General features: G+C 40.7%; 1 protein-coding gene across 1 annotated transcript in view; it reads left to right on the top strand.

Moving 5' to 3' along the window:
- LOC109930964 (dynein axonemal heavy chain 8-like) overlaps nucleotides 1-12451 on the top strand; it is a 2199840-nt gene that overhangs the window by 1601728 nt on the left and 585661 nt on the right. Inside the window, 1 exon segment of the mRNA XM_048596622.1 lies at nucleotides 5116-5231. Within this exon segment, the coding sequence (XP_048452579.1) occupies nucleotides 5116-5231 (116 nt within the window).

Here is a 12451-nt window from a genome sequence, read left to right on the forward strand (position 1 = left end):
TCTGATGCTGCTTGGCCTGCTGTGTTCATCCAGCTCTACACCTTGTTGTCTAAGTCTTAACTCCGCTCACCTAAAAGAAATTCCTTCCCCTTTGGGTGTGGCTTTTTCAAAATTGAAAGAGATTTTCAAAGTAGGTGAAGCTAGTGATTTTGGTTTGTGCTATGAATTAATATGTTTGGCTTTCCACAGTGACTCATCAAATTCCTCCCGCCCCAGTTCTTTACCTCTTTGAAAGTGTTGTAATCCCTATAGCAACTTGATCAACCTGTTTCAACTGATCCCATTTTTGCGGTAATTAATTTCTCAATTTTGCTCCATTATTATAATTTCATGATAAATCCAATTCAGATTCCTCTCCTGTCCATTTACCCTTCAATGATATAGACCATTGTTTCTATTACTTACATTCCTTGACATCCATTTACCACATGCTTCCTAACTAAAAAACTCCCACCATACCATATCTAACTGCCACCTCTAAGTCCATTCCCTCCACTGATTGACACTTGATATCAGAACGTTCAATTGCATTTTGAAATCAGAACTTAATCATTAAAGTTTATCTCAATAGCAAGATTTTGATTTTTCAAAACTTCCCTGAATATCTTCACCCACCTAGCATTCTTCACACATCCTCAAGACTAAAAGAATTCCACCCTTAAACTTTGTTGAGTTGTGCAAGCTGATATGAATAAATGATGGTCATTGTTGGCTGAGAAATATTTGAAAAAAACTGCATGTTTCTGTTGATGGAAGAGATTGAGGAGAGTAGAAATCATTACAAAACCTTTTCTGCTGTGTACTTCACACCTGAACGTATATACCATGCCAGAAAAACAATGGCCCAACATTGGCAAACCACCCGAGAAGGCATAGCCAGCACTGGACCTCACACTGCAAATGCTGGTGATACCTGTGATCAAAATTCCATCTTTGGTCCTCTCAGTTTGCGGGCATTCTGATCATGCAATGTCAACTCTTGCCCTGTTACTGACTGAGGCCAAAATATACTGCATAATCTTATGATCTGAACAGAAAATAGAAGTTAATGGAGAAGATACAGAAGAAAGAACTCTTTGATAATCTGATAATCTGCTACTAGCAGTAATAATAAAAAACAAAATCAGAAATTGCTGGAAAAACTCAGCAGGTTTGGTAGCATCTGTGGAGGGAAAGCAGAATTAGCGCTTTGAGTCCAGGGACCCTTTTTCAGAACAGATCAATTGACCCAAAACATTAACTCTGCTTTCTGTCCACACATGCTGCCAGATCAGCTGAGTTTTTCCAGCAATTTCTGTATTTTGGTGTTGATAATAATAATAAGTATAGATCATAGAGCTGATGTTATTGCCATGTCACCCTATCCAAACTCATAGGAACAAGACTTGGGAATGGGAGAGCTCGGTTCGCACTAAACAACTGCACCTCCCAGTCGCGAACCATTTCAACTCCCCCTCCCACTCCTCAGACGACATGTCCATCCTGGGCCTCCTGCAGTGCCACAACAATGCCACCTGAAGGTTGCAGGAACAGCAACTCATATTCCTCTTGGGAACCCTGCAGCCCAATGGTATCAATGTGGACTTCACAAGCTTCAAAATCTCCCCTCCTCCTACAGCATCCCAAAACCAGCCCAGCTCGTCCCCGCCTCCCTAACCTGTTCTTCCTCCCACCTATCCCCTCCTCCCACCTCAAGCCCCACCCCCATCTCCTACCTACTAACCTCATCCCGCCCCCTTAACCTGTCCGTCCTCCCTGGACTGACCTATCTCCTCCCTAACTCCCTACCCACACTCACCTTTACTGGCTCCATTCCCGCTTCTTTGACCTGTCTGTCTCCTCTCCACCTACCTTCTCCTCTATCCATCTTCTATCCGCCTCCCCCTCTCTCCCTATTTATTTCAGAACCCCCTCCCCCTACCCCATTTCTGAAGAAGGGTCTAGGCCCGAAAAGTCAGCCTTCCTGCTCCTCTGATGCTGCTTGGCCTGCTGTGTTCATCCAGCTCTACACCTTGTTATCTCAGTTACTGAAGACTTTTGTCTTATCATAATTTATCTGTGTCTCAGTTCCATTTACCCATTTTTGGTTCATATTCCCAGATACCCTTCATAAAAGTCAGTCAAACTGTCTTGAAAATTTCAATACACCCAGCAGCCTTATCATTTGGAGGTGCAAGTGGAAAATGAGATAGAGCATTATACTGCAGCACAATTAAAGAATTATATCCAGTTTATTAACAGACCTCATAAGAACTATTTTAAACCATGCAGAATTACATGCCAATTTGAAAGCTCTGACAATTTTTCAGACTGGATAGTGACAAAACCAGCAGTACTAACTGGGACTTTTGTAGGCCACATGTGGTGGATGTTTCTTTCCAGGCAGCAAGGTTAGATTAAGCTGTTTCCTACCCAAATGACCAATGACAGCGTCATTACATCATGTGATCAGACCCATAAGGTGATATTCCACCACATTTACACAAATACATGGCAGTGGAGACAGGGAGAACTCGTGTGCCACGTTCAGAGTGCCAAATTAAGACTCTGATCACAACTACTTTATACTTACCCACCTTCCTTTTATACCTCACCACTCCTCATTTCATTGTTGGTCAGTGATGGTCATTGCCTGGCATTTGTGTGGCATGAATGTTATATCCCATGAAAGTATATCAGAAAAAATGCATATAGATTTAGATTCCGGAGGAGATATCATTAGCTAGATCATCCTCCCTTGCTGTGTAAACCTACTTTTAAAAAAATGGGCTAGCACTACCATGAAATGAAAACAGTGGATGGCAATCCTGCCTCTGCAACACTCATCAATAGCAGGAAAATCCAGTTTAGATCATACAAATTAAGATCAGGAGCAGACAATTCAGTTCCTCGAGCCTGCTCCACCACTTAATATGATTATGGTTGATTTCATTTTTTCACTTTCCTGCTGAATAACCCTTTAACCCTTTACTAATTAAAAATCTACCTGTCACCTCCTTCAATTTATTCAGTGTCAAAGTGTGCACTTTGCCCTGGGGTAGTGAATTTCACAATTTCATGATCTTTTGAGAAAAGTAATTCCTCCTCATCTCTGTTTTAAATCTGTCACTCCCCATCTGAAGACTATGACCTTTCATTCTAGATTGCCCCACAAGGGGCACCATCTGCTCTGTGTCTACTTTGTCAATCTCCTTTATCAGATAGATTTAGAAGATAAATACAAACAGTTTTTAATTTCAGAAACAACCAAATTCTACTCCTTAAATGTGTTGCAAAAGAGTAATTTTATTTATAAATATCTTACTTGGAATTAATGGAGAATAGTGAGATTTGTGTGGAGCATGCTAATATGCTAGGGCATTTTGAAATCAGGAAAGGAGTGGTCTTGGATCTCTTGAAGAGCATTGAGGTGGATAAGTCCCCAGGGCTTGATGGTAGCTACCCAAGGTTTTTGAGACAGGCAAGAAAGGAGATTGCTGGGGCCTTGAACAAGTTCTTTGTATCCTCGTTAGCCACTGGAGAGGTCCTAGAGGACTGGCAAGTGGCTAATATTGTTCCTCTGTTCAAGAAGGGAAATAGGGATAATCTAGGAAACTACAGACCACTGAGTCTCACATCAGTGGTTGGGAAGCTGTTGAAGAGAATTCTTAGGGATAGGCTTTACACTCATTTGGAAGAACTTGGCCTAATGAGGGACAGTAAGCCTGGCTTTGTGCAGGGCAGGTCATGTCTTACTAACGTGATTGAATTTTTCAAGGAGACGACGAAGGTGATCGATGAGGATAGAGCAATGGATGTTGTTTACATGGATTTTAGTAAGGCTTTCAACAAGGTCCCTCATGGTAGGCTCATCCAGAAAATTAAGATGCATGGGATCCACGGTGACTTAGCCACATGGATTCAGAATTGGCTTGCACGTAGAAGACAGAGGGTAGTGTTGGAAGGGTGTTTTTCAGGTTGGAGGTCTATGACTAGTGGTATTCTGCAGGGATCCATACTGGGACCTCTGCTGTTTGTGATATATGTAAATGACTTGGAAGAAAATATAGATGAGTGGGTTAGTAAGTTTGCAGACGATACAAAGATCGGTGGAGTTGTGGAAAGTGTAGAAGGTTGTCAAAGGATACAGCGGGGATATAGATCAGTTGCAGATATAAGTGGAGAAATGGCAGATGGAGTTTAATCCATGTAAGTGTGAGGTCCTCTACTTTGGGAGATCAAATGTTATGGAAAAGTATACACTTAATGGCAGGACCCTGAACAGCATTGATTTACAGAAGAATCTTGGGGTTCAAATCCATAGCTTCCTGAAAGTAGCCACGCAAGTAGGTGGAGTGGTAAGGAAGGCGTATGGTGTGCTTGCCTTTATTGGTCGGGTAATTGAGTCAAGATGTCATGTTGCAGTTTTATAATACTTTAGTTAGGCCACATTTAGATTATTGCATTCAGTTCTGTTCGCCACATTTCAGGAAGGACGTGGAGGTTTGGAGAGGGTGCAGAATAGGTTTACCAGGATGCCGCCTGGATTACAGGGTATGTACTATAAGGAGAGGCTAGAAAAATTCGGGTTGTTTTCTCGTCACAGGGGCAGGCTGAGGGGAGACTTGATAGAAGTCTATAAAATTATGTGATGCATAGATAGGGTTGATGATCAGAATCTCTTTCCCTGAGTTGAAATGTCTAATACTAGGGGGCATGCATTTAAGGTTAGAAGGGAGAAAATTCAGAGGAGACATGAGGGGCAAGTTTGTTTTACAGAGTGGTAGGGATCTGAAACGCAATGCCAGGTGTGGTGGTGGAGGCAGAATACAATAGAGGCATTTAAGGGACTTTTAGATAAGCACATGAATATTCAAAAAATGGAGGGATGTGAACCAGTGGCAGGCAGAAGGGATTAGTTTCATTTAGCATTATATTCGGCACAATATCATGAGCCGAAGAGCCCATTCCTGTGCTGTATAGTTCTATGTTCTATAGTCTATGTTAAAGTATTTAATTTTCCTGTTAGAGACATGGATATACTTTAATGCTGTACACTTGACATGAATTTCAACAGCAGTCATATTAATCACATGTTTGTGTTTCAGACGTTCTATTTTGTATTTTTTAACACAGAACGTAGACGAGTTGGATTTTCAGGGGATAGTGAAGAAGAACCTGAATCTTTAGTGGTCCACAGCCCTGTTAAAATAGATGTTCAGCTGATCAAGAAAAGTGAGGAGTTTGAAAAGGTAAAAAATGGTTTTGCAATGGAGTAACTGATTTTGCAAAATGAACACAAGACGTGTGAGCTTACCATACCCTATAGGCAATAAACTTCAAGTGGCTTTTCTTGGCCACGTGTCTCATACCCACAAATTGCGGAAACATTGAAAACTCACAGTTTACATTTTCCAACACTGAAGTCTAATAGATGAAAAAGCTAAATTTTCCCATTAATTTTATAAGAGACAAAGAGGTTGATGATTTGCCTTGTGATGATTAAACACTTGTCCATTGCTATGAAGGGATGTGCAGTTTTATATTACAAAAATTAACCTTAGTCAAAAAAAAATACATTTTGTGTAAATTTATAACACTGGTAAATTAAAACACTGTTGGTAAACCCACAGAAAATTTAACCAATATCTTGAGAGTGAAGTTTATAAAGTTTCATTAGGTAGCAATTGCGAAATGTTGATATATTTTGACAAAGAGGTTACCTCACTTGGCAGAAACAAATTGGGTGAATAGTTTAAATAGGAATGATTTGATTTTCAGCCCCATTCTTTTCAATATCTACCTTGATGATTCTCTTGATGTTTTCCTTTTAACCTGGCAACTGCCATAACCCTTTCATCCTGTGCCACTTTTCTGTGCTCCCTTATACCCCAACCCAGATTTAATATTGGCCAATAATGGTTATCACCTCTGGACATGGCTGCACGATGGGAGTACATTGACAACCATGATGTTTCAAGGAACATAATCAAGCAGGCAATTAACATCCTTCAACTGAACCACTCAGGAACAGCCATGTTGAGCATCACTGAGTGGGTATCCATATCAATTCAACAGTGCATAAAAAGGCCACTTTCAAGATTGTTTGGGCAATCTAGGGCAGTTCAGTCACTCTGTTCTCCCCCTTTATTTCAGTAACACTGCATATTTTTCCTCAAAGGCGCAACCACTTCCTTTTGAAACCATTGATTGCCTTCTCTTTTCCCATTCTCACAGTCAACAAATTCCAAAACATTACCACTCGCTATATATTCATTTCTTTCTGACAACGTCTCTGGATCTCTTGTCGCAAATTTGTGTCCTCTGTTCTGTTTGCTGAGGCTAACGAGGATAGGCATTTTTTATCTACCTGATGTAAACCTGTCTCAATTTTATCCACCTTGATCTGCTCGTCCCACAATCTCTTCGTTCAATGAGTACAACCAACCTTCTCGAATCAGTTTACAGTTTTCCGTCCCCTCTTGAATAGAGGGGTTACATTTGCTATTTTCCAATCTTATGGAACCTTCCCAGAATTTAGTGAATTTTGAAAAATTAGCACCAAAGTATCTGTTATCCCATTAGCCCCCTCTTTTAAGACCTTACGATGAAGTCCATCTGTTCTCAGAAACTTCTTGTCCTGCAACTCCATCAGTTGGTACGACTTGCCTTGTGATTGTAATTTCATTATGTTCATCACTCCATTCCACCTCCTGAGTTAGGGTTATACAAGAATATTTCTATATCCTCTATAATGAAGGTAGAAGCAAAATATTTGTTCAATTCAATTGTCATTTCCTTATTATCTACTATTAACTCCACATGTTCCTTTTCTAGAGGACTCACACGCACTTTACTTATCCGCTTGTTTTATTTTAAACATCTTTAAACTCTTGCTATCTGTTTTTACATTCCTAGATAGTTTCCTGCCATATTCTAAATTCTTCCTCCTGATTAATCTTTCAATCATTCTCTCCCACTCTTTATTCACCTACCAATCATCTGATGTGCCTAACTTAACGCAGTTATATCCGTTTCCTTAGGTTGATGCTTTCCCAAAATTCCTTAGTTCGTGTAAAGACCATATTTTTGGATTGTGGACTAAAATGGGAAAAGAACCATTTTAAAATGGATTACTGCAATTTTAAAAGCAAGTTACCTAACACTCATTGCAAATGCTGTTTACAGAGCTGTTTCTTCAAACAGAGGGCAAGCTGGAACCAGGGGACTGTGTACAAATGAAGATTTGTTCAGTAATTATTAGCCAATTAGTCTGTGAAGGATCATCTCAGCAAAACCAATGAACTGCTTTTCCAGTCTTTCCCTTTGTCCATAACAGCCATATTTTTTCCTGCTTGTGTCTGTCTGAATGTGTGGGCAGGAGTGGTTTAGAATGTGTTACAGTTTTAACATGTAGAGTTATACGCCAATAGTTCATAATTGTTTACCTGTAGTTGGAGTTGATTTATTTATTATTTTTGTTATCTATAGAAACTTGGTCCACGTTTTCTGTCAATTTGGTTCAAAACGACAAGTAAATTAGGAAATTCTGTATATTTTAAAAAATCTTTACCTTTTGTGATGACTCTTGGAATAGCTAGGCTTAATTTCTAACGCACTATCCTAGTGAGGCATAGCAAGAACCGCAGGTGATGGGTCCTCCCTTTAGAAAATTCATTTATAGGAGGAATACACTTATTATGAAATACCATACCCCTTCACATGTATGCCTCTGCATCTCTATGATTTATCCATAAATCGAATATACTAGTTCATTTCAGCTAATTTGGCTTTCAAGCCCAAACCGTTGCTCTTATTTAGGGTTAAAATGCTAATCCCATGATCAATCATCTTCATAGAATCATAGAATCACACAGTACCGAACAGGCCGTTCAGCTCATTTAGTCTGCACCAACAAAAAGCTAAATCTACTCTAGTCCCATTTTCTAGCACTTGGCCCATAGCCTTGAATGTTATGATTTTTCAAGTGCTCATTCAAATACTCCTTGAAAGTTGTGAAATTTTCCAGCTCAATTAACCTCCCAGAAAGTGCTCTTCAGACCCCCACCAGCCTTTGGGTGAAAAACGTTTTTCTTAAATTTCCTCTAAATCTCCTGCCTTTCATCTGGAAATTGTGTCCCCTTGTTATTGACTTTGTTCAGGGGAACAGCTGCTTTCCATCCACCCTATCCTTACCCCTCATAATCTTATACATCTGTATCAGGTCCCCTCTCAGCCTTCTCTGCCCCACAGAAAATAACCCAAACTTATCCAGCCTCTCTTCATAGCTAAAATGCTCTATTCTAGGTAACCTCCTGGTGAATATCCTTTGCATCTCCTCCAGTACAATTGCATCTTTCCTCTCGTATGTTGATCAGAACTGCACACAGTACTCCAGTTGTGGCCCAACCAAAGTTCTGTACAGCTTCAACATAACTTTGCTGCTTTTTTAATCTATGCCATAACTAATAAAGTCAAGTGTCCCAATGCCTTCTTAACTACCCTATTAATGTGAGCTGCTGCTTTCAGGGATCTGAGAACAAGCACCCGAATATCACTCTGATCCTCTGAGCTTCCTGGTGTTTTGTTACTTTGCGTCCTTTGTCTTGTTACTTCTTCCAAGCTCCGTCATCTCACATTATCAATGTTAAATTCCATCTGCGAGAGGTCTGCCCATCTGACCAATCTGTCTATGTCATCTTGTAATTTAAGACATTCTTCCTTGCTGTCACCCACCCGGCTAATCTTCATATCATTTGCAAATTTATTTATTATTCCCCCACATTTTCTTCAGTATTGTTATATATATCACCAACAATAAACCCAGCCCTGATTGCTCTGGTATGTCACGGACACTGGCCTCCAGACACACAAACAACCTTATACCACCACTCATTGCCTCCTACCACTAAGCCAATTTTGGATTCAAATTCAGTAACAAAAACAGGTGTTACTGATAAAGCTCAGCAGGTCTGTCAGCATCTGTGAAGAAAATTCAGAGTTAACATTTTGGGTCCAGTGGACCTGAAACGTGAACTCTGATTTTTCTTCACAGATGCTGCTAGACATGCTGGGTTTTTCCAGCAATTTCTGCTTTTGTTCCTGATTTATAGCATCTGCAGTTCTTTTGTTTTTATTTGGATTCAAATTGCCAAGTTTCCCTCGATCTCATAGGTTTTCATCTCCTTTATCAGTCTCTCATGCGGAACAAATCATATGAACTACATCAACTGCACTAATCTCATCTACACACCTGATCACCACCTTGAAAATTCAAACAAATGTTCGGCACAACCTCCTTCTGCAAAGCTATGCCGACTATTCCATATCAAACCATGCTTCTCCAAGTGGAGTTGGATCCTCTCCTTCAGCTTTTATTCCAATAGTTGTTTTCTACCACTATTCTGATACTCACTGGACTGTAATTCCCTGGTTAATGTCTACCATCCTACTTGAAAACTGAAACCACATTAACTGTCTTCCAATCCTCTGACATGTTTCCTGTAGTCAGACAGGAATTAAAAATTTAAGTCAGAGACCCTGTAATTCCTTCCCTTGCCTTCCACTGCAGCTTGGGATACAACTCATCCAGACCTGAGGATTTGTCCACTTTTAAGCCTGCCAAACCTACAATACCTCCTCACACCCTGTGTCAAACTACTCAAGCACCTCATAGTCCCTCTTTCTGGATTCTGTGTATGCATCCTCATTTTCCAAAACGAATACTGATGTGATGGGATCATTTAACACTCTACCAGTGCTCTCCAGCCCTTAGCCCTGATGGCCCCTATCCGAGCCTTGGTTATCCTCTTCCCCTTTAAATATTTATAGAATGTCTTGCAATTCTCCCTATCTTGCCTGCTGGTGCTTTCTCATGCCACTTCTTTGTTCTCCAAATTGCTTTCTTAAGATTCCCCCTGTGCTTTCTGTACTCCATTAAGGCCTCTGTGGATATGCTCCCTTTGTACCTGTTAAAATCCTGTCTTTTCCCTCCAATCCAGTTCTGAATATTCCTACACCTCCAAGGTTCCATGGGTTTGTAACACCTATATTTCACCCTAAAGGGAATCTGTTGGGCCTTTATTCTCAGCAATTTCATTTTGTATCAGCCCCACTGTTCTGCCATACATTTACCCAGAAGTAGCTGTTTCCAGCCTACTTTAGCCAGATCCTGCCTTATTTTAATAAAATCTACCTTCCCTCAATCCCAAATCCTCTCTTGCAGATCATCTTTTTCCTTTTCCAAAACAGACTTAAAACTTACGGTTGTTGTGGTCAATATCACTAAAATGCTGTCCCACTGTCGACTTAAATGCCTGTCTGGCTTTGTTCCCCAGAGTTAGATCCAGCAATGCACTGTCCCTTGTAGGACTATCTACATATTGATAGAAAAAGCAGTCCTGAATATATTTCAGGAAATCTGCACCCTCTGAACCTATTACACTCTGAGTATCCTAATTAATGTTGGGGAAGTTGTTTTGCCCTCATATTATTGCCCTGCTGATATTTTAATTTGCCTCAGTGAATTGTCTGCATATCTAATACTGTATTAAAAACCAAAAGAACTGCAGATGCTGAAAATCAGCAATAAAAACAGAAATTTCTAGAGAGAAAGTGGAGTTAATGTTTTGGGTCCGGAGACCCTTCTTCAGAACTGCTGCTGTATTGCCCACTGACTGTTTAGAAGTCTATAATACTTGCGGAGGCAATGGCCTAGTGGTATTATCACTGGATTATTGACCCAGATAATGTTCTGGGGACCTGGGTCCGAATTCCTGCAGATGGTGGAATTTGAATTCAATAAATATCTGGAATTAGGAGTCTAACGATGACCATGAATCTAGTGTTGATTCTCAGAAAAAACCCATCTGGTTCACTAATGTCCTTAGGGAAGGAAACTGTCATCGTTACCTGGTCTGGCCTACATGTGACTGCAGACCCACAGCAATGTGTTTGACTCTTAACTGCCCTCTGGGCAATTAGGGATGGGCAATAAATGCTGCCTGGCCAGTAGCGCCCTAATCCCATGAATGAATAAAGAAAAAAAATATACTCCCAGCATGGTGATTATCCCTTTTGTATTCCTAAGTTCTACCCACAAAGCCTCATTTGAAGACCCTTCTTTACTGTAGTAACTGACTCCTTAATTAATAATACAACACCACCTCATCTTTTACATTCTCCCTTGTCCTGCCTGAAGATCCTATACCCCAGAATGTAGAGTTACCAGTCCTGTCTCTCCCTCTATCACATCACTGTGATGGCAGGAACATCACAATTCCACAAGTCAATCCACGCCCTTAACTCATCTGTTTTACAAAATACTTCCAGTTTACTCCTATTTCTTTAAATACTAGTATATGGCACCAGCAGTAGTCCAGAGATTACAACTTTTGTGGTCCCGTTCTTTAGTCTGCTGCGAGCTCCCAGAATTCTTGATGCAAGACCTCATCTATCATTCTACCTATATCATTGGTACCAATGTGTACCAGGACCTCTGTCATATCACCTTCGCCTTTCTAAGATGTCCTGCAGCCACTCAGTGACATTCTTGACTTTGGCACCTGGGAGGGAACTCAGCATCCTGGCATCATATCTATGGCCACAGAGATGCTCGTCTGTTCCCCTAACTAATGAATCAAATATCATTATTGCTCCTGTTTTCTTCTTCCTCTCCTAATGTACAGTCAGGCTGCTTGTGGTGCCAGAAGTTTGGCTCTGTCTACACTCCCTTGAGGAACTAGTGCCCTCATCAGCTTCCAGAATGGAAAACCGCTTTGTAAGGGGTGGCCTGTACTAACTGCCTGATTCTCTTTAACCACCTCCTGGTCACATTTCCTCCATTTCTGACTTTATATAGACCCTCAAGCTGTTGTGTGACCATCTGTATAAACAGGCTATCCAGATAATTCTCAGACTCTCAGATGTGGCACAGTGTTTCCAACTTCCAGTTGAGTTCTGAAACATGGTTCTCAAGTGTTTGCATTTGAGAGCACTTCCTGCACATGTGGTCGTTAGGGACACTGGTATGGTCCATTACATCCCATATACGACAGGGTCACATTCCACTCAGCTTCCCCCTGCTTCAATAACTTAAACTTGAACTTACTTAGTCTTAGTTGCTAACTTTTCTAATAACTTAAAGATACTCACTTTACCTTAACTTATGTCGTTTTCTCTTAGTCCATCTTTTACTTATCCCTGCTTCTTCCCTGTTAATCTTTAATAATCTACCAGGCATTGTTCTGCTGCCCCAGCTGATCTGTGAAAGTAGTTAGGAAAACAAGACTGCAGAAGGAAAAGAAAAACCTCCCTCTTGCACTTTACCTAACTCCTACACATCTTCGATAGTAGGAACTGCAGATGCTGGAGAATCCGAGACAACAAGGTGCAGGGCTGGATGAACACAGCAGGCCAAGCAGCATCATAGGAGCAGAGAGGCTGACGTTTCGGGCCTAGACCCTTCATCAGA

The sequence above is a fragment of the Rhincodon typus genome, chromosome 5, assembly GCF_021869965.1.
Source record: "Rhincodon typus isolate 14 chromosome 5, sRhiTyp1.1, whole genome shotgun sequence".
Classification (NCBI taxonomy): domain Eukaryota; kingdom Metazoa; phylum Chordata; class Chondrichthyes; order Orectolobiformes; family Rhincodontidae; genus Rhincodon; species Rhincodon typus.